Raw genomic sequence first — 23,193 nt, forward strand, 5'->3', positions numbered from 1 at the left:
GGTAGAGAGGGAAGATGAGAGGGAAGGGGAGGGGGGATAGTAGGGGTTAGGAAAGGTAGCAGAATACAACAGTCATTAATATGGTATTATGTAAAAATGTGGATGTGTAACCGATGTGATTCTGCAACTTGTAATTGGGGTAAAAATGGGAGTTCATAACCCACTTGAATCAAATGTATGAAAGATGATATGTCATGAGCTTTGTAATGTTTTGAACAACCAATTAAAAAAAAAGAACTGAAAAAATAAAATAAAATAAAAATTTAAAAAAAGAAAATACTGCTTTGGTAGAACAGAGTTAGTGCATAGTGAGCCCAGTGTAGCCCTGTGATGAAACATGCAGTTGGGGCCTTCTGACTATTGGGGTTCAGAAGAAAATACCCACAAAGTATAGCACTTTGTCATACTAAGCTGGAGAAAGAGTCTCAGAACCAAGGTCTCTATGCCCTTCTTACCTATCACACACTCCCTCTGTCCCCTGTCTCTGGATCATCTTTAATCCTTTCTTTCCTGAAATTCGGAAAGAAGCTTTCTCTGAAGTTCCCTCCTCAAAAGAAAAGTAATTCACCTGAAATCTTACTACCAGGAAGAATTAGCTACTGAAGAAGAGTCTAAAAATCAAATATCCCATCTAAAGCCCAGCCTTTGAGTCTATTCATTTTCCCCAAAATCATTTATCCCTCTGTGAGGATGGCCTTAGGCCTGAGCCTAAGCAACTCCATTTTAAAAACTCCAGTTTGAAATCTGCAGTTTTACCAGGCACACCCACAGAGCCCTCCAGTATAGCCACAAAAAAGTTGTTTCCCCTCACCCTGATAAACAGAGTGAAGCCCCTGGCAGGCTGTCCTCGCCTGAAAAGAGGAAAAGGTGAGAAGATCAGGGTGGAGACCACCAGACCAGATGTTTCTGACCCCGGGGTAAATGATGTCACTGAGAAATCTGGTGGTAGCTGATAAGGATTCAAAGGGGGGTCAAAAGCCCCAAAATTTAGTATAAATAATAGAGCAAATGAGCAGGATTCAGCCTTGAGAGTCTGATGAGGACCTGCCATCCCATCACTTGTCATTGTTCCTGATCCTCTGCATGATCCTCACCACTCTCAAACTCTAGAGCCTAGTCTGGACCTTGGTGAGAGCCGCAACTTCTCCCTAGGACCCTCTCCTCAACCGGTCATCCACTCCACACCTGCCTTGGTTCCAGACCTAGTCACCGCGGTCCTAGGGAGTGTGCATCTGATGCACTCAAAGCCTAAGACTTAAGACCTTTGAACTTAGCAGGCAGAGGGAATGTCTGTCGTTAGCCTGTCATGATTAAGTGTGTTTGCAGGGCTTAGAATTAATCTAGAATTGTTTGCTGTGCATTGATTATGTCTATTGCATTAAGGATTATCGTTTTCTTGATTAAGAACCTATAGAATGAAATTGTATTGAGTAATTTGACTGCATAAAGCATTGAAAGGGGCGGAAGCGCTTGGACATTCTTTATTTCTCTCCTCGACTGCATACGTCGCAATTTTGCCCCCTCGCAACACCCTCTAAAAGTGTTCATAGCCCCCTACTTTCTTCTCCCCTAAGAAGAGTCCATTGAAGCTTCAACCATCTGGCCCTTCTTTGAGTTCTATGGTTTTTAAGGCTCCCATACCCATGTACACATAGTAAATTTTTATGCTTTTTCTCCTGTTGATCTGTCTATTGCCAGCTTATTTCTGCAGACTTTTGGGGAAGGGAGTAGAATTCTCTTAGTCCCTACATCACTAAGACCTGAACCCCAATCCTGACAATACCATTCTTTAGTCAGTTGCAGACCCAATGGTCTGCCCCTTTAGATGGGTACGTGGAAAAGAAAGCTCTAGCAGGCCCTGAATATGTGCAACACTCAGATGGAAGAAGCTCAGACCTGGAGGCAGAGAGCCAGAGAGGCAAGCTGAGACCACTCAGCCATCGTCTCTTACCCCAGTTGCCATATTGCGTCAATTTTGTCTTTACATTCTTTCTATAATATATGAACAATGGAATAGATTTTCCCGGTCAGTTTATCTCTTTTAACCTAGTGCTGAAATGTTTTGGTTTCTTTACTTTCTAAAATGTTTCAAATATGATGCTGAAATTTAATGTAAAGACATATATATTTATGAATTCATATTTAGTCTTTTAGTCCTCCAGTGTGACTATGAAATTACTAAGTTCTATGTTCTTTCTGTGATAACTTCAACTGATAATGCAGCAATGATGCATAAACCTATGTTTGTTATTAGTTGTTCAAAACATTACAAAGCTCTTGACATATCATATTTCATACATTTGATTCAAGTGGGTTATGAACTCCCATTTTTACCCCGTATACAGATTGCAGAATCACATCAGTTACACATCCACGTTTTTACATACTGCCATACTAGTGACTGTTGTATTCTGCTACCTTTCCTATTCTCTACTATCCCCCCTTCCCTCCCCTAAACCTATGTCATCTTGAGTTGAGAATTACTGTCTTTTATTTAAAATTCTCAACTGGTCATAGTATATATCTGTCCATTTACTCTTTTTTTAATTTGTTTTAATTACTTATTGTCCTTTAATCTTATCCTTTTTTGTTTTTCATTTAAGAATTTAATGATATTTTTTAATGTCATGTTCTGAGTTAAATCTCAATGATTCAATATTTACACAAACAAAAAAGAACACTTTTATTATTGTATATTTTAGCATAATGGCACTTACATTTCACATGTACAAATAACAATAAATCTTACAGATTAATTTCATGTGTGCAATTAGGGGGAGTTTTTTTTTCCTCTGGTAATTTTTGATAGATTCTTTTGAATTTTCCAATGATAGACTCATAAAACCACAAAAAGGAAACTGTTTATTTCTTCATTTCCTTTACTTGTAATCATTTTCCCCTTCTCAACTATTATCAAAATTTTCTACTGATAGCAGGGCTTTCTTTCTTATCATTAGACTATCTCTACTGCTAAATTAAGCAATTTTTCATTTCTACAAATCTTAATATATGCTATTTTAAGATTAACTAGAAGAAACAATATATGATTAAGAAAATTAAATGCTTAATAAAGTAGCAGTCTTTTATTCCTTTGAATGAATCAGAAAAACATCAGTAAAGAATAACTATTTGGGCCAAGCATGGTGGTGCACACCTGTAATCCCAGTGGCTTGGGAGGCTGAGGCAGGAAGATTGCGAGTTCAAAGCCAGCCTCAACAACTAAGTGAGGCCCTAAGCAACTCAATAAAACCCTGTCTCCAAATAAAATATTTTTAAAAAGGACTGGAGGTGTGGCTCAGTGGTTCAATCCTTGGTACAAAAAAAAAAAAAAAATTACTATTTGGGTTGCATCTCAGGAGTCACCAATTTGGGAAACTCATTAATTGCTCTCTCTTTGCCAGAAATTTTCAATAATAATGGAGCCTAAGAGGGAAGTGGAGTCAGGACACATGGGGATGAGTGGAGCAGCACTGATTGTGTCAAACAGAAAAGCATATGGCAGAAGGTCACCCTCCCATTTCTCACCCCAGTGCCTTGAGTTTTTCAAATAGAAAATCAATGAGGCTAGCTAGCGCTCCTTGGTCAGCAGATTAAGGGGTGGAATCTGACTTGTAGCATACTGCTTGAAAAACACCATCTTATCTTTTTACCTTTTTAAAAAATCATTATTTTACAAATCATTCCCATATTTCCAATATCAGTTATCAGACGATCCAGGCTGATTTTCCAAGGGCCATGTTTCCGTCTCCCTCTATGGCCACAGGGCTGCGCATTTGAGTTAAATTAGACAATCACAGCCCGAAGAAATTGGCACATACCCTAAGCCAAAACAAACAAAATCTTTCTCTACAGTGCTTCAAAATGGAGCTGTGCAGAAAGAACCATGTTCGGTCTGTGGCAGAGCTGTCGGGACATTCAGTCTGGTCCCACCAGCAGCCACATCCCCCCTTCAGAGAGGGAACTGATTTGGTAGAAGAAAGGTGAAATGGCACAGCAGAGGACAAAGGGGAAGTCTCTGCCATTCCTGGGGCCTGCTTGAACCCCAGCCTTTCCAAAGTTCATATTTGCAAGCCAATAAAGTCTCCATTTGCTTAAGCAAACTTGCAAATTCTTCCTTGTAATCCAGAGTCCAGAATTTTATAACCAAGAGTCAAGTTTTAACTCAACAGTTTCCGTATTCACCTTCTTATTTGTCTGGCTTCCATTAGGAAATCTATGACTAATCAGCAGTGATTGCTCTGTCCTTAAAGTTAGCTACTATTTCTTTCTTGTTTATCATAAACCCCACCAAGTACTGTGGTTAAATGCATAGATTCTGGAATCAGAAGGCTTGTCAAATTCTAGCTCAAACTTAAATTTGCTGTGAGAGAAAATATACCGAGAGAAAGTATCCACTTTAAATGGATAAAGATAAAAGGTCTCTCTCTCTCTCTCTCTCATTGCTTCATGACTATCACTAGTCAGGGGATTCACACAGCATTCCTGCAAGAAACCATTCCTATTCAGGGCCATCATTTCTTTCTAAACTTTGGTTTAAAAAGAGTAGATTCTATTTGAAAAACTCAAGGCACTGTCATGGGAAATGGGAGGGTGACCTTCTGCCTTCTGCTTTTCTGTTGGATACAATCAATGCTGACCATTAGCATGCTCCACTTGTCCCCACATGTCCTGACCCCACTTTTCTCTTAGGCTCCGTTATTATTGAAAATTTCTGGTAAAGAGAAAGCAGGTTTTTTTCTTTAAACTTATTTCTTTAATTTAATATACCCACACACACATATATGTGTATTTTTATATTTTAGAAAAATATATAATGCACAAAAATATACAGAATGTACACAAATATAATATTTTATGATAATACATGTGTTTTATAAAAATACATACACACATATGTATGCATTTATATTTTATATTTTTCTTAACTTAATTTATATATATTATAAACAAAATTACATAGATAGATAGATAAAAAATTTTTCTCTCTCTCTCCCTTTTTTTTTCCAGTACTAGGGGTTGAACCCAGGGGCACTTCACCACTGAGCTACATCCCCCATCCTTCTTCTTTGTCTTTTTTGTTTTGAGCAGGGTCTCACTAAATTGCTAAGGCTAGTCTCAAACTTGCAGTTCTTCTGCCTTAGTCTTCCCAGCAGCTAGGAGGAAGAGTCATTATTTTTGAGCATTGCCTTCCTTCCCTGTTGCTTCTTAAATTGTCGTAATAAAATTATACACAAAGAAAAAATATCACAGAGGTGGCATCAACCAAAAGAAGGCACAAATTGGAAGTCTTGGTTCCAGTGAAATGATGTTCAGAGGTAGGGATTTGGGGAAGTGATTGGATCATTAGACTCTGATCTCATTCATTGATTGATTAATTGATAAGTTAATAATTGAATGAACTATTCAATTATGGGAGGTGGTAGAAACCGTAGGAGGTTAAGAATAGATTGAGGAAGTAGCTCATTGGGGGTGTGCATTGAAAGAGTGTATGTTGTCTCTGCCTCTCCTCCTTCTCTTTCTCTGCTTCCTAGCCACCATGAGATGAGCAACTCTGCTCCGCCATGCCCTTCCACCAAGATGTTTTGCCTCACCACAGGCCCAGAAACAATGGCACTAGCAAACCATGAATTGACACCTCTGTGAGCTAAAATACATCTTTACTCATTTAAGCTGTTTTTCTCAGCTATTTTGTCACAGTGACAAAAAGCTGGCTAATACAGAGGGAGATTGAAAGTAAAAAATGGATAATATCTTGGAACTATTACAGATAAATGTATTCCAAGGAGATAAATGTATCCTATCTCCTTATGATATTAAGTATTTTTAAAATATTTACCCTAATACTGGCTTAGGAGCTTTCAGAAGAGATAAGGATGACTAATTCAAGATATTCTGCCAAAACTGTGGAAATCGAGAGCTCCCCAGTGGGTCAAGTGGGGCTGGCCAAGGTTTCTCAGTGAGGAAGTGTTATGGGTTGCAGCTGCCTGTCAGTGGAGGCACCATCAAGATGCACTGTCAGGCTGGTTCCTAGCAGTGCCAGGTATTTAGTACAGGTAAGTTTCCAGGGCTCCATCTAAAACAAAATGTTTTGCAACGCTAACTGCTCTGGGGCTTATCAAATCACTGTCATTAAGTTTTATGATAATTGAGTCACTTCCAAGAAGGGAAATGTTAGACCTAAGGAAAGGTCACTTTTGGAGGACCTGGGGTGATTTTTATTTTCTTTGTTATAGAATCATCAGAAAATCTAAAAAGAAAAAAAAATTATTATAACTCTTTGAGTAAAACCCAAATGACTATTTTCAAATACAAAAAAAAAAATAATTTAAAAACCCAGCTCTAGTATGGCAATATGTAAATCAGTGGATGTGTAACCGATGTGATTCTGCAATCTGTATACGGGGTAAAAATGGGAGTTCATAACCCACTTGAATCAAAGTGTGAAATATGATATATCAAGAACTATGTATGAACAACCAACAATAAAAATTAAAAAAAAAATAAAAACCCAGCTAACTAACTCAACCTATTATTAACTTATACACACTTGAGGTTTATATACAAAGGATACATAAATAAGATTCCTTTAAAATAAGTTTCCCTTGTAGATAAGATGTCCTAATCATAGTAATTGGAAAATATGTGAAAAACCTAGTCATTTAAAAATTAGAAAGGGGTTGGGGTTGTAGCTCAGTGGTAAAGCACCCGCCTATCCTATGTGAGGCACTGGGTTCTATTCTCAGCACCACGTATAAATAAATAAAATAAAGGTCCATCATCAATAAATAAATATTTTTTAAAAATTATCCAGGAGGCTGGGGATGCAGTTCAGTGGCAGAGGGATTGCCTAGCATGTATGAGACCTGAGCTCCATCTCCAAGGAAAATACTTTCCATCTCCCTGGTTTTCTGCCTATGCAGGCATGCCTTTCCTAAGTCTCCTGGTGCTCCACGTGACTCATGTGTGGTTGCACAAGGATCAGGAAGGCCTTCAATATATCCTTTTGGAAACAGCACTAGCCATCAGCTCTGGGACAGGAGGCTTACTGGATTTTAGAACCTGGAAGCTGGCCTCAGGTCTTAGGCAGATCAAAGGCAATTAGATGCAAAGGTGAGGAAAGACCTTAGGTTAGAGGATAGTGATGGGATAGGCTGGTCACATAAGTCCTCTGTAAAGCAAACTGCTCAGGTTGAGGAACTCCTCTGTAGGCCCAGTCAAGTTACCACTCAGATGTTTACCTCATTCTTTTCTGTTTGTTTTTGGAATATAGGTGTGATTTGATTTGACTCTATTGGATAATTTAGCACCTTCAAGATCTCTATGGGGGTTCTGTACAAGCTGTACTTAAAGAGTAGACTAGCTGGGCACAATGGCACACACCTGTAATCCCAGCTCCTCGGGAGGCTGAGAAAGGAGGGTCTCAAATCTTAGGCCAGCTTCAGTCACTTAGTGAGACCCTGTCTCAAAATAAAAAGACTGGGGATGGAGCTCAGTGGTTGAGTGTCCCTAGGTTTAATCTCCAAAAAATACCACAAAAGAAAAAAAAGTAGACAAGTTATGCCATTTCCTACCCCTGAGATGCACCCAAGGCATCAAAGGCATGGACGCATGGACCCAGAGCTAGACTTGAGTACTGTGTCCTCTCCCCCTGAAAAAGCCAGGTTCCTTTCTGCCCAGTGAGTGATCTGAGATCCCTGAAGTTAATGCACTATCTATCTTGAGTGGTCTGTTTTCACCTCACAGGCTAGTTTGAAATAAAATCTCATGGGGGTTTAAATGATCAGTGATTAATTACATCTTTCCAAAATGATTTTTCCCTGCCATCCGAGAGCTCTAAAGAAAAAACTTCCTGTACTCAGTAACTCAAATGGCAGCAAGTCCCTATTCCTCCTGTGTAATACATGTCCACACTGCAGTCCACGTTACTGAGGCTGATGGATTTGGCACTCAGACTTCAGCAGTGAGATGTGGTTTCATATTAAAATTCTCAATGCCAAAGGATGACCATCCTTCCTAAGCTGTCCTATTGTTATTTATTTTTATTGTTATTTTTGTTTTATTGTTATTTATTTTTATTGGTTCTTTTTAGTTACACACACCAGCAGACTCCATTATGATATAATTATACAAACATGGAGTATATCTTATACTAATTATTCTATTCTACCTATTAATAAAATGATTTTATTCACATATAATAAGTTGGACTTTTTTATCTGTTCATCCTAGAAATCAAAAATATAAAAATTTTTAAAACATCTCAATTTGAGAGCCTCTCATTATGAAGCAATTATAATCTTCCCAAAACCTGGTAGTGTTAATCCTCCAAGAACTTTACTATGGGAGACCAGCAGGGCTTGTGGCATGAATGATCAGGATTCTACATAGAAAATTAAGAGATCAAACTTCCAAGGGCTGAATTCCCTTAACCAGATCTTATTTTTAAAACTACTTTTAACTGTTCCTCCCCCAGCTCACTGAGAATAATCTCTTTTCATCTAAGATTCCTCTTAGATTTCCTACCCTTCCTTTCTGCCATTCCCTTTGTTTTTTCTCTTCTGTCAGATAGCAGTTCTTACATAATGCTTATGATGAATCTGCCAGGTACTTTGCATCTATCATGCAATTTAAACACTATTATGAGGTAAGTGTATTTACTACTCATTATAGAGATGAGGAGATTAAGGTATAGAGAGATGAAGTAATGGGTCCAAACACACAACTGGTGAGTGTGTGGCTGGCACTTGAACTCAGGCCCCATAGCTCTCAATTGCCAACACATGGGCAACAATTTTGCTTCTATTCCTCAAATGACTTACTACAGCTTCCTTTGATTAGAGAGACCACACTTGCAGGTTTCCCTGGGACAAGCAAAACCTGCTGTCCATAGTAATTTTTTTTTTCAGTTGTTGATGAACGTTCATTTCATTCATTTATTTATATGTGGTGCTGAGAATTGAACCCAGTGCCTCATGTGCTAGGCAAGTGCTCTACCACTGAGCCACAACCCCAGCCCCTGTCCATAGTCATTTTTGATAGCTCTCTTTTCACCCTCAAAATTGTCCCTGTTAGGTAAAATTATATCACATTTTGAAAGCTACCTGCTATTTATAGCTACCATTTGTTGAGTCCTACTATTCACCAAAAAATTATACTTATTATCTTATCATACTTTATAAGAATTCCATGAGGTCATGATTGTTGTCCCCAGTTTTATAGTGAAGGAAACTGAGATGTTAGGAAACTTGTCCAAAATTGTATAATAGTAATTACTGAACAAAGATTCAAGGCCAGCCAGGTCTGTCTGATGAAAAAGCTCAAGGTCTCAGCTGCTGCCCTATGTTTGACCCTTACAAATGACAAGCAGATAGAAAATCATATGAAATGTCACTAAATGTCCAAGTGTACCATTACTGCCTGCATAGAGTTCAGCTATAGCAGCTCTTCTCACAGGGTGGTCCAGACCCTGCAACCGTTGAGATCCATTCACAGGGTCATTACATTACAAATATTTTCATAGTAATACTAAGATGTTACTTGTCTCTTTCACTGTGTTGACATTTGAATTTATATTTTTTATAGCCCAAGAGGAGATACCACTTCACACCAACCAAGATGGTTATAATTTTTTTAAAAATGGAAAATAATGAGATTTGGCAAAGAGATGGAGAAATGGGAAGCCTCATACATTGCTAGTAGGAGTGTAAAATGGTGTGATTGCTGTGAAAAACAGCTGAAACATAGAGAAGCTAAATACAAAATTATTATATGATCCAGCAGTTCTGCATCTAGGTATATTAGGAACAATAATATATACAAAAATTTGACAATATATTTATTTATCAATTTATCAATTCCCTATAAACACAAACACTCCCCAAAAATATGAAATAGATACTTTAACCAGCCCTATAACTATTAAGGAAATTGAATTCACAATTTTAAAACTCCCCAAAGAGAAATTCCAGACCCAAAGGGTTTAACTGTGTATTCTACTAAACATTTAAACAATTACATCAATTCTACATAGTCTTTTCAAGAAAATAAAAGAGGAGGGACATTTCCCAATTCATTTTATGAAAATAATAGTACCCGTATTCCAAAGAAAGATGTTGATGTTACCAAAATAAAAATAAACAAAAAACTATAGACCAACATCCCTGAGAAATACACACGCACACACCACACACACACACAAAAAAAAAACAAGTAGTGTGCAGCAACATATAAAAAGAATCATATACCATGTCCAGGTATGGTTTATTCCAGGGACAAAGGCTTCCTCAGTATTAAGAATCAATCAATAGAATCCACAATATTAACAGACTAAAGAGGAAAAAATCACATAACCAGATAGCTCAATACAGATGAAGCATTTGACAAAATTTTATATCCACCGTGAAAAAAAAAACTTCCAGAAAAATAAAAATAGGGGGTTGCTTCTTCAACTTGTTGAAGAGAACATAGGAAAAAACCTGCAGAGAACATTATATCTAATGATGAAAGACTGAATGCTTTCTTCTTAAGATGGAACTAGCAAAAGTGTTCACTTTCATCCTCTATCCAATGCAGTACAAGAAGGTCTAGCCAACCCAATAAGTCAAGAAAAAGAAATAAAAGGCATGCTGATTAGAAAAGAAAAAAATCGAGCCCCCTATTTGCTGATGGCATGATGGTATAGCAAGGCTGCAGCACACATGAATTAGTGATTTCTATATACTAGTGACGAACACAGGGATATTAAAGTTAAAAATACAACACCATTCTCCCCAAAATGAGATACATAGGCGTAACTCTAATAAAATATTTACAAACTTGCATGCTAGAACTTACACAATGTTGATGATAGATGAAACAAAAAATCCTAAGAACAGAGAGACATACTATGTTCATAGATTAGAAGATTCAATATAAAAATAATGTTAATTCTCCTCAAGTTGATGAACAGATTTAACTGATTTCTTGTGGAAATCCCAACAATAATTTTTTTGTAGATACAGATAAGATTATTCTAAAATTTATCTGTAAAGGTAAAAAAGAACTAGTATAACTAAAACCAGTCTGAAAAAGAAAGAAAAAGTGAGAGGAATCAATTTACCAGATTTCAAAACCTACTATATAATATACAGAATCAAGACTATATGGTATTGACAGAGGAAGGGTGTATAGTAATCAAGACCATATAGTAATCAAGTCTACCTATATGATATTGGCAGGGGAACAGACACCCAAATCAATAAAAGAGAAGGAAACTCAGAAATAGGTCCAAGAAAATATGTTTAACAAAAGTACAAAAACAATATCTATGGAGGAAAGAACCTTTTCAACAAATAGTGCTGGTACAATTAATTGTTCATTCATGAGCCAAAAACATGAGCCTCCACCTGAACCCCACACACACAAAAAAAAACTCAAAATAGATCACTGATTTAAATGTAAAACTGAAAAATTATAAATGGTTTTTAAAAATATAAAATCTTCAGAATCTAGGACAGGGCAAAGAATTCTTAAACTTGCCAACAGAAATATAAGCCATTAATAGGAAAAATTGATAAACCTGTTAAGAAAATGCAAACCTACAAAATAGAAAAATATGTTTCTAAACCACATAGGTGACAGAAGGATAATATCTAGAATATATAAAGGACTTTCAAAGCCCGACAGTGTAAGAACGAAAAGTCTAATTGAAGCATAAGCAAAAGACATGAAGAGAGATTTCACCTCAGGGGACATCAGATGACAAAAAAGCATATGAAAAAATGTTAGATAGCAGGCTAGAGCTGTGGCTTAGTGGGAGAGTGCTTGGCCAGCATGCATGTGGCCCTGAGGTCAGTCCCCAGCAACACACACACACACACACACACACACACACACACACACGGATGTTAGACCTCATTAACAATTAGTATTGCAAATTGAAGTCACAATGAGAAATCACTATACACATGAGAAGGGCTTAAAAAAAATAGTGACAGTAAGTCAAAGAAGACATTCGGGAAAGTCTACATACCCTATGATTTCAATAATATGACAGTATAGAAAAGGCAAAACTATGAAGACACTAAAAAAAGAAACTAGTGGTTGCCAGGGATTAGTGGGGAGGGAAGGATGAATAGGCAGAGTACACTATAATAGCAGATAAATATCATTTTGCATTTCTCAAAGCCCATAGAATGTACAACACCAAAAGTGTATCTAATGTAAATGGTGGACTTCAGTTGATATTGATGTGTCAACGAAAGTTTGATTATAACACATGTACCACTCTGGTGTAGGTTGTTGACAGTAGGGAGGCTATGTGTAGGTAGGACAGGGGTATGTGAGAAGTCTCTGCACATTCTGCTCGAATTTGTTGTGAATCTAAAACTTCTTAACAAAATTAAATCTATTTTTTTTTTAATTACAACTCTAAAAGTTGTCAAGGATGCAGAGAAACTCATACATTGCTGGTGAGAATACTGTGTAACCACTTTGCAAATCAATTTGTCAATTTCTTTAAAAATGAAAGGTACAACTACCCTAGGATCCAGCCATTTTTCTCCTGGCACATATTCCAGAGAAGTGAACACATATTCACAGAAAAATCTGTGCATAACATTGATAGAAGTTTTGTTTGTAATAACCAAAAATTGGAAACAACCCAGATGTCTTTCAACAAATGAACAATGAAGCAAACTGTGGCCTATGAGGGTATGTGTGGTAGACACCCATACCATGGATGACTGTTCTCCAATAAAAAGGAACAGACTACTGATATACACAATATCCTTGGACGTGTTTACAGAGAATTATGATGGGGGAGGGAAGCTATTCCCAAAAGTTTCTACACTATATGAATCTATGAATAGAACATTCTTTACATGACAAAATTATGGAATTAGAGAACATATTAGTGGTTTTTTCAGAAGATAAAAAGGAGGTGAGAACAAAGAGGAAGTAAAAATGGCTACATAAAGACAACTTTATATAGGTATAGGAACTTTATATAGGATATAGATATATATTTGTAACTTCACTATATCAATGTCACTGTCATGATTGTGCTACTGAACTTCCAATACATCCTAGTTTTTTGTTTGTTTATTTGTTTTTGGCACTAGGAATTGAACTTAGGGGCACTCGGCCACTGAGCCACATCCCCAGCCCTATTTAGTATTTTATTTAGAGACAGGGTCTCACTGAGTTGCTTAGCACCTTGCAATTGCTGAGGCTGGCTTTGAACTCGAGATCCTCCTGCCTCAACTGAGCTGTTGGGATTATAGGCATGCGCCACCACACCTCGCTCCTATACATAACTAGTTTTGCAGGATGTTACCAGTGGGGGAAACTGAGTAAAGCACACAAGAGATCTCTCTGTATTGTTTCTTACAACTGCATGTGAATCTACAATTATCTCAGAATAAAATTTGAATACAAACAAAAACTAAGCAAAGTGAGCCTTTCGGTACAAGGAATATTGTATTTGCTACCAATGATAAAATTTAAGATGTCAAGCAAAAATTAGAATTTTGGGAATTTTGTTTCTGCCACCATAGCAGAACAACTTCCCAAGACTTAATGAAAGTTTTAAATGGATCACTAGTGCCATTAATTAAGTTCTTTTAGTTTGTTTTCTGACGTACTGGGAGTTGAGTCCAGAAGTACTCTACCACTGATCAGCATCCCTAGCTTTTTGTTATTTTGGAACAGAGTCTCACCAAGTTGCAGCGGCTAGCCTTGAACTTCCTATCCTTCTGCCTCAGTCTCCTGAATAGCTGAGATTACAGGTGTGCTAATTTGTTGTTGTTGTTGTTTTTCCAGTACTGGGTATTGAACCCAGGTGTGCTTTACCACTGAGTTACATTCCCAGCCCTTTTTATTCTTTGAGACAGAGTCTCACTAATTGTGAGTCTGGTCTTGAACTTGAAATCTGCCTGCCCCAGCCTCCCAAGCTGATGATCCCCTATTATCCACTAGGCATGCACAACCACACCTGGCTGTGCTAATTTTTTTAAAATTAATTAATTAATTAATTTGTTCTGATTTGTTACACATGACAACAGAATGCATTTCAGTTCATATTACACAAATGGAGCACAATTTTTCATTTCTCTGGTTGTACACAAAATAGAGTCACACCATCCATGTCTTCATACATGTACCTAGGGTAATGATGTCCATCTCATTCCACTATCTTTCCTATCCCTATACCCCCTCCCTTCTTCTCCCTCCCATTTGCCCTAGCCAAAGTTTGTCCTAATGTTTTGATACTGTAAAATGAAATATATCAGTAATTGTAAGAGCTGCATAACTCCATGAACCAATATTTTCTAAATGATCAATCTAGAATACTAAAAAATGATGCAAAATTGAAAACTCATTGAAAAATGCAAGATAAGCCAGTAGATTTTGCTGGGTGGCATACAAAAGTATATCCATTTGACCATAGATTACAATTGAAACTAATTTTTGAAAAATTATCAATTTTAAGAAATTACAATTTCTAAACCAGGCACAGTGGTACACACCTGTAATCCCAGTGGCTTGGAAGGCTGAGACAGGAAGATTGAGAGTTCAGAGCCAGCCTCAGCAATTTAGGCGCTAAGCAACTCAGTGAGACCCTGTCTCTAAATAAAATACAAAATAGGACTGGGGATGTGGCTCAGTGGTGGGTGCCCCTGAGTTTAGTTCCCAGTACCAAAAAAAAAAAAAAAAAAAAAAAAAAAAAAAAATTACCATTGTCAGCTATCAACAAAGTATTAAAAACAATATCTGTTTTTACCTGAAATGCTATCCAGATATACTTTCTTCTTCCAACTACTTATCTTTGCAAATTTAGACTTCTTTCTATCCTTCAACCAACATAATACATCACAACAGATTAGGTACAGAAGCACATGAGAAATCACTTAAACTAGACATTAGATATTTGCAAATAAAGAATGTAAACCAACACCCATATTTTTGCTAAACTGTCTTTTATTTTTTAAAATATTTATTTAGTTGTAATGGACATGATATTATTATTATTATTTAATTCTGTGTGGTGCTAGGGAACAAACCCAGCCCCTCACAAGTGCGAGGCAAGCGCTCTACCACTGAGCTAGAATCCCAGCTCTAAACTTTCTTTTATTTTGTCAAATATAGTCATTGTTGAGGGAAAAAAAATTATGTTAACATGTAATGGCTTATTCTTTTTAATGACTAATAAATACATGGTTTTAGATTTTTCCCACTTTGAATTTCTAGTAAGGCAAACTGGTCAATGGAAAGCTTGCAAGCAAAAGGTCTTTGGGGTCCTCAGTGAAAATGGTCCTTTCACCCAAAACTTTGAGAACTGCTGCATGAAGAATTGAAAGTTTCTTGTTCACTATACTGGTCTGTTCTAACAGGTGCTCAGCCAAGCGCAGGTACCCAAAGGACTATGTAAGAAAACAAGAAATTAGCCAGATTTGGAGACAGGCATATATATATCAGGGGACAAGACAGCATTGAAACTGCTGAGATTCCATATGGAGGATCATTCTCATGGAAATTCCTGCCGGTTTCTGGACTCGACCCCCAGATAGAAGGATCAGTAACTTGGAAGCTGTCTCTAATTGTTGCTTTTCCTTTTATTGATAATATTATACTTTCAGAGGAGTTGGAATGGCTTCCTGAGAGAGAGAGAGAGAGAGAGAGAGAGAGAGAGAGAAAGAGAGAGAGACTGACTTTGCCAATTCAACTTTTACCTAAATAATGATTTGGAGTACACTTAGCTATTTGCAGAGAAGAACCATTTTTAGAAGAATATAAAGGTTATAATGTCTCTTAGGTGAAATCCATGATGAAGAATCCTTTTTAATTTCATCTGCTGGCTGTATTGTTGAGTTGATCTTCAAAAAGCATGGTGTTGCTAAAAGGGGAAAAAGGAATCGATGACTTAATTTCTAAATTTAAAATCTGTCAGTTAAATGAATCACAATGAAATGGTCTGATTTTTAAATGAAGTCCCCATCAGCAGTCTCCTGGCATCCCTCCCAGCTAAGCAAGCAGCTCCCACTTGAGTCTCCGGGAAGATGCCCGCCTCTCTGGCTCTCATTATTCAGATGCTAAGACATTAGGGTAAGTGCACAAGTGGCCTCAGAAGGGTCATTGTGATTCAACCTAGTTAAACAGTTTATAGTTCTGGAGACTCCATCACCACTGAATGAACTGGAGAAATGGGGAGACTAGGGGAAAGGCAACTTGGTTCCTTGTCCTTGGGAATGTGTTTAAATGATCCAGAGACGAAGCAGTTGTGTTATAACATTATGGTGGTTGGATGTGTGTGCTTCCGGTCACTATACCTACCATGTGCCTGATGCCCTGATAGTTTCACTCCTCTTACTGACTTAGCCTCCTTTTTTCTCTGTTAAATCATTTTTTCTTTAATTCCTTCCAATTTTTACTAGCTAAGTCAGAGCCCTTATAACTCTACATTTGCCACTATCTAGGGGAATACTTTGCAGTCTTATCTACCTAACCAATGGGTCCTCTTGTCTAGCCCCTTTCCTACCTCCCCTACACAGCCTGACTCACCCCTACTGGTCCAGGAGACTGACCTACAGGCATAGCTTCGGTCAGCCCGGCCTACCTGTCCTGCGTCCCTTTCATTTCAGGTTATAAAAAAAAAAAAAAAAAAAAAAAAAATCTGGAAATAAAACAACCTGAATACATTTTAAGTACTTTTCTAACAAGTTTATGAAGTAACTGATCTATTGCTCTATGTTTAGCTTTAAACATCTTCCTGACACTGATGCTGTTTTCTTCAAGCTCTTCTGTAAGAATATGCAAAGGCCTGTGGCCATCAGTCGCTCTACTGCGGGGGTATCTACTGGGTGCTAGGGCACATTGCTCTGGCCTGCCCCTTCCAAACAAAAGTTCTCCTGCAAAACTTGCCCTCCCCCAAGGCTGTTGTCTTGCTGAATTTCATGTCCCCACCTTGGAGGCAGCCCCAGTGCAATAACTGCTGTGGTAAAGTACGAAGTCCTGGCCCCTTCCCTCAAGTCAGGCCTCGGCTAAGAAGCCCTCCTGGCTAAAGAGCTCCCTGGAGGCTGGGTCAAAGCCCAGCCATGCCTACATCACACCCCATGCTTACCCCTGTTGTGCCAGCCGCCTTCAAGTCATCTCACCTGTTCCCAGGAGTGTTCCCAATAAATCCCCTGCACCCAACCATCCATCTCAGGTTCTGCTGCCCAAGGGATGCTCCTGAGACAATAGTTTTGAGAACCTGTTGCCAATTTTAGAGCTTTCCTGGGGAAAAAATGTCAAACCCTCTGCTTGAAGATCTTGTCTTCATGATTACTTATAGAGCCAGCATTAGCTAGAATCGTCTCATTGGAAAAGCTTCCCCAAACACAGCTGCACCCTTCCTGTAGGCCTCAATTTATCCCCCACTACAAGACCTTTGGAATCAAAATACTTATAAGCCTTGTTTCTCCTCTTCCAGAAAGGTGGAAATATGCAGGAAAAATCAGTGTGTCTCTCAGAGGGTCACAGACCACCCACACCCTAGGAAAATAAATGCATAACCATACTTAATTTTGAGCATAATGAACTATCCCAAGAAGAAGGGCCATGATATCAGAGCTGTTGATTTATATTGAAAGTAATCAGAATTTATAGTCTCAAATCCATTATTCTCAGTATAGGAAACCAAAAGAAGGTTAAAAAAAAGTTCATAAAAAATGCCCTAATTCTCAGCCGGACGCAGTGGCACAGGTTTATAATCCTAGTGGCTTGGGAGGCTGAGGCTCAAGGATCTCAAGTTCAAAGCCAGCCTCGGCAAAAGCAAGGTGCTAAGCAACTCAGTGAGACCCTGTCTCTAAATAAAATACAAAATAGGGCTGGGGGTGTGGCTCAGTGGTTTAGTGCCCCTGAGTTCAATCCCTGGTACCCTCTCCTCCAAAAAAGTCCTAATTCTCCATATGATTTCATCAATAGATTTTGAATAACTCAATAGCCAACTCAACTTACATTTTCCAGAGTGATATTCGCAATATTTGAATTTGGCCTTTGGCGATATCTCCTCCGGGTACAGTAGACACTGATGAGGGTGACTATCAGCATCAGGACAAACACAGCAGCGGTGGAAGAAACAGCAATGACAATGGTGTCACGGGTTGAACCTCTCTTCTCACACCTTTCTCCCATGTACCACCAGTCTTCCCCAGAGGGACACCTATACATGGTGAAGTGACTTGGAGTTATGCATTGATATTTGACTGTGGAAATCCTCCCCATTAAAGATGTTGATCACCTTTAGTCTATTCGATCACCAATAAGTCACTGACATATGAACTACTTCACCCACTCTGGACTCAGGCCGGCACCAGGAGCCCAGACAGGAACAATGAAAAAGAAAAATGGAATCATTCCTAATTCAATAGAAAAACAGCAGCTGAGATGTAGCAAAGGGAGGGAGCACAATCAATAAAGAAAGTTTGGCTCTCCAACTTCTAGTTTTACACCTTGGTCAAGGTCTTCTCAGAACTTTAGTATCCTCATCTAGAAAATGGGGATAAACATACTTAAAAGGACCAGACTATCAAAAGGAGTTGACAAGCAAGGACTTAACAAGTAACTTGTAAAGAGTCCTTTTCTTTTTCTTTTTTTCTTTTTTTAAGGCAATTTGAATGTAATGTGTCATATTTTTTCATTTTAAATTTTTTCCCCATGATACTGGAGATGGAACCCACAGCCTCGAGCATGCTCAGCATTCATTCTTTTTTAAAAAACATTTTTCTTGGTTCTTTTTAGTTATATATATTGATAGGATTCATTTTGACATAATCATAAAAGCATGGAATATTATTTGTTGGGGTTTTTTTTTTCATTAAAAGTTTTATTGTCCTTATAGGTATCTGAAGTCCCAAATGGAATGCAAAAACACTGAATATTCTGTGAGTGGTTTTGAGAGGAGAATTGACAAATTAATTCATATGAACTAAGCATTTAATCCTACGTTCTAACAATAAGAACGGGGCTCTCTCCCAAGTGCCCCCTTACCAGCACTCGGCCTTGCCATCCTGGACGGAGCACATGCCACCATTTTCACATACGACTACTGAGCAGAGGTCATTGGGATCAGAGGTTGGGTTACTCTGATCTGGTGTTTGAGCAAGGTCAGATCGGTCTAAGAGGGGCAACAGGAGAGAGGAGCAGTGATCAGCATGTGCCTGAGTAATCATTTGGCCCTTAAGTCTCAAAATAGATGTTCAGGCTTCAGCCTTGTGAGGAATTTAGATAATTTGATGCCTGGTTCAGCAACATTCAGAGGCAGGGCTCTCGGAGCTGAGCTCTGAGGGACTCAAACCCTTGTCACCAACCCACTAAAGACAGGTGAGAAAACCGAAGCTCAGAAATGGAAAGTGGTTAAGGACCTCGCCGGAGGTCAGGGTCTCCTGCTTGGTAGAGTAAGAGGCAGAGACTTCAAGCAAAGTACGGTGCCCTGGTAGCCTATGCCCTGTTCTTTACACTGTGATTTTTTCTCTCACTGTAATGTGACTTCTTTTTCTCTGTACCCTAAAATGTCTTCTCTTTACTAGTGTTTTTTTCTCAATGATTTTTTCCAAAAAATATCATCTGGATTTATTCTAGTGAACACGGTGGTTTGAATTTCATGGGTTCTAGTTGTACCACCTCTCATTGCAATGCGGTCTGATTTACTGAGACACAAGTGAATCTTTAAGAGTAGATGAGTTAAAATCGTACTACATCAAACCTGGAAACCACCTGCATTGCTGGAAAATGTATTTATTGATTGCCAGGGATAAAAAATTTAACAGACAATTAACTAACATGATTACTGCCAGGATATATGTGTGTACATATGTTTTCATGTATGCGTGTGCATGTGTGTATCAGATAATAGCTTGGTTTGTTTACAGATTAATTTCATGTGCTTGTCTATTTTTATTTTATAAATTATAGAGTATAATCCTAGGGAATATTATCTGTATCCTAACTTATTTCTAAAGAAATCATCCAGTCTAAAGCTTTCTACTATTGTTCCATGTGATAGTAATTAAATTCTATACCCTAGAACTTTTGTTGTTTCAAATTTAATGATTTTCATGTTGTTAATGATTCGTACCCCCCCAAAAAACCTCATTTGTACCCATTTCCTCCTACATCCTATAATATGCCTAAAAATGAAACCAGAAGAACATCAGAAGTAGCCAATGGCCATAACACACACACAAAAATTATTTTAAATAAAACTACTTTTACTGGCATACCATTTGTTGTCATTAGGATATAAACATCATTTCCTTTTATGAACTCTCTGCTGTGCAGCCTGCTATGGCTTATGAAGACACTGCTCCCATAGCCTTTGTTCATCATATACTCAGTTCCATTAGGGTAAATAGTCTGTGTTCCCACTTTAGAAGGCCTGTCCCAAAAATACTTTGTATCATCTGAAAAAGCAATTTATATTAATGGATTGTATTTAGCATCAGCATGGCTTTTGGTGGTAGGAAAGAAGAGGCAATGTGAAACACAAATTAGGATGGCCCCAAATAATCCAATGATGCTGTTGACCTGTGATGTATTCCCTTGCAAGCCGCTGGAGCCTATTCATTTATACTGTCCTAAAGGAAATAAGATTGTCTGGCAGGAAGGGCCCTGCTTAGGGTAGAGAGGACCCAAAGTCCCCTAGGTGAGGATAACACACCTTTGCTTACTAACTGGTACAGAAACCCTTCTGACACTTAGAACCATGCCCCTGTGGCCTTCTGAGTTACAGAACATCCTTTTAAATTGAGTTAAAGCAATAGGTTGCTGAGAGAGTTTTCAATATTAGCATAGAACAAATTATCTCATTAATCAAATTATTCACCTAAAAGAGCAAAGTCCTTCCGACATACGAGACAGCAAGAAGCACTGCTCCTGGGAAAAGGTGAGGATCCATCAAAAGTGAGCCATTTCTTTTTTGGGGGGTGGAGGGTACTGGGGATTGAACTCAGGGCCACTGGATCACTGAGCCACATCCTTAGCCCTATTTGTATTTTATTTAGAGACAAGGTCTCACTGAGTTGCTTAGCGCCTTGCTTTTGCTGAGGATGGTTTTGAACTGGCGATCCTCCTGCTTCAGTCTCCCAGCCATGAGGATTACAGGTGTGTGCCACCCACGCCTGGCAAAACTGAGCCATTTTCAATGTCATTCAGGGAGAAAAATTTAAGGAAAGAGTGGGAAAAAAAAATTCTAAACGTTTATAAAATTCAAAATTTGGCAATAATAGTTAGCTTGCCATAATTCTATTTTTTCCTTTGTCAGATTTCCAGAAACAAAAGAGTATTACAATTAGAAGAGTGATCATGGCTTTCTGGGCCCTGTTTCCTTTTGAGACTGGAAAAAATGAAGAATGATGTCACTATTAGCAAATCCTCCAGAACTCATCAAAAGAGATTCTTTATTCTTTCCATACCCTTCCTACCAATACTCCAGTACAACCTCCCCGCCACCCCACTCCCAAGATCTTCCTCCTGATCAAAACCACCCAAATTCCAAGAGCTGAATTGTTTTTGACAACCCCAGTGGCATGATCAAGGCATTACGGGTTACAGAAACCCAACATCTGAGAATTCTGCGTACCAGGATGTTCCAACAGCCTTCCGTACTTGATCTGTATTTATCCTCATAACAATTTATGGGAGAATTACTGCCCTACTTTCACAGCTGAGGACACTGAGACTCCAAAACATTATTTGTTCACAGTCACATAACTAATGCAAAGCAAACCTTGGATTTGAACCCAGGCACATCATACTAAAAACAACACTGCTTGAACAACATGGAAGTCAAGGATGGTCATCAATTCCCAGGGACCCAGCTAATATCTTCCCTGTTTGTCAAAGTCCTTGCTGATATTCTTAGTAGTCTCCTGCTTCAGAGACTCTGTCCTCAATTAATAAAGACTTGCCTGGAAGCATCCCCTATTCTTAAGATTTGGAGCTCAAATTCCAAAAGTAACCAATTGTGCAATCCAATTTGTCATTCCCAAATCATCTGTCCCTCCTGGAGCAATAATTGTGTATTAGTAATAAATAAAATGAGCCACGAACCAAGCAGAAACGGGTCTGTAGTTACACTCAGCTGGTTGGACATACGCCGTCGAATGTCAGAATTTTGATCCAAGAGTGTCATCGTGATTTGTTGCCAAGGACATGGCCACTTTAAATAATCATCATTGCCTCCAGAGACCAAGTGGAGATATATCTGTGCATCTGTCGAAGGTTTTAGACTGAATTGAATCTGAAAAGCATAACCTTTAGGAGAATAAAATGGAGGGCTTAATAGAATTCCATTTTCTTTCTCAATGGTCTCTTCGAAATTCCTTATGTGCCACACATGTTCAGGGCACTGTGTTTCCGAAAGATTGATGTCATCAATAGACAGACCACCTGATGATGCACCAGAGCCCCTGAGTCCTTCAAACACCACTCTAAATTTGTTGACCATTTTCAGTGGTATGTAGTAAAGTTTCCAGATCCCAATGGGTATTTCTGCAAAAAAAAAAAAAAAAAAAAAAAAAAGCCATTATTTCAAAGAAGACAAAGGACTATGCATCACAGGCAAATGAACATTAGAACTCTAATCTTCCTAGATCATCCAAGAGGTATTGCATCCTACAGATCAGAGGTATGATCTCACTTTTCCAGCCCAGGATTTCAAGGCATTTCTGTGGAAGTCACACTGTTCTCTAGAATATCTGAATGCATATATAGTTGTTTCTCAGAGAGATCACCCTTTGCCAGAGGTAGGTAAGCAAGCAGTAGTGTGTGACTCATGAGTTCTCCATGCCCAGCTTATGAATTACCTGCCATTCTCTGGTAGCTAACAGTCAAGCAAGCTCTATACTCAACACCTGTGCCCATGACTTTGTGATATTCAGCCAATTCTGCCTTTAATATTTTTATAGTTTGATTGGTATACCTTCTTTACATGCACAATCACCTTTTCAGCAGTATTGAAAACAGAGATCTACCAAACCCTGGAAGGTCCACATGCTACTAGGTACTCCTCAGATCACTTACTAGTGACTTAAATTTGAATTCATACATGTATTGAAAATACTTTTCTGATATTTGGTATATCACTTCTTGTCTCCCTTTCTGTAATTCCTTCTCAACTCTCATCTTGTACCCCTAGCTAGTTTCTTAAGATCCCTTTGTGTTTGCTTATCAGTG

General features: G+C 38.3%; 1 protein-coding gene across 1 annotated transcript in view; it reads right to left on the bottom strand.

Annotated features, from left to right (window-relative positions):
* Window positions 1-15,224: 15,224 nt before the first annotated feature.
* Mep1b (meprin A subunit beta) overlaps window positions 15,225-23,193 on the bottom strand; it is a 31,575-nt gene continuing 23,606 nt past the window's right edge. Inside the window, exons 11-15 of the mRNA XM_076836871.1 lie at window positions 22,069-22,509; window positions 20,241-20,420; window positions 19,009-19,135; window positions 17,977-18,181; window positions 15,225-15,401 (exon numbers count right to left, since the gene is read on the bottom strand). Of these exons, the coding sequence (XP_076692986.1) occupies window positions 15,225-15,401; window positions 17,977-18,181; window positions 19,009-19,135; window positions 20,241-20,420; window positions 22,069-22,509 (1,130 nt within the window). The remainder of the gene's footprint in view (window positions 15,402-17,976; window positions 18,182-19,008; window positions 19,136-20,240; window positions 20,421-22,068; window positions 22,510-23,193) is intronic.

Source organism: Callospermophilus lateralis, chromosome 17 (assembly GCF_048772815.1).
Source record: "Callospermophilus lateralis isolate mCalLat2 chromosome 17, mCalLat2.hap1, whole genome shotgun sequence".
Taxonomy (NCBI): domain Eukaryota; kingdom Metazoa; phylum Chordata; class Mammalia; order Rodentia; family Sciuridae; genus Callospermophilus; species Callospermophilus lateralis.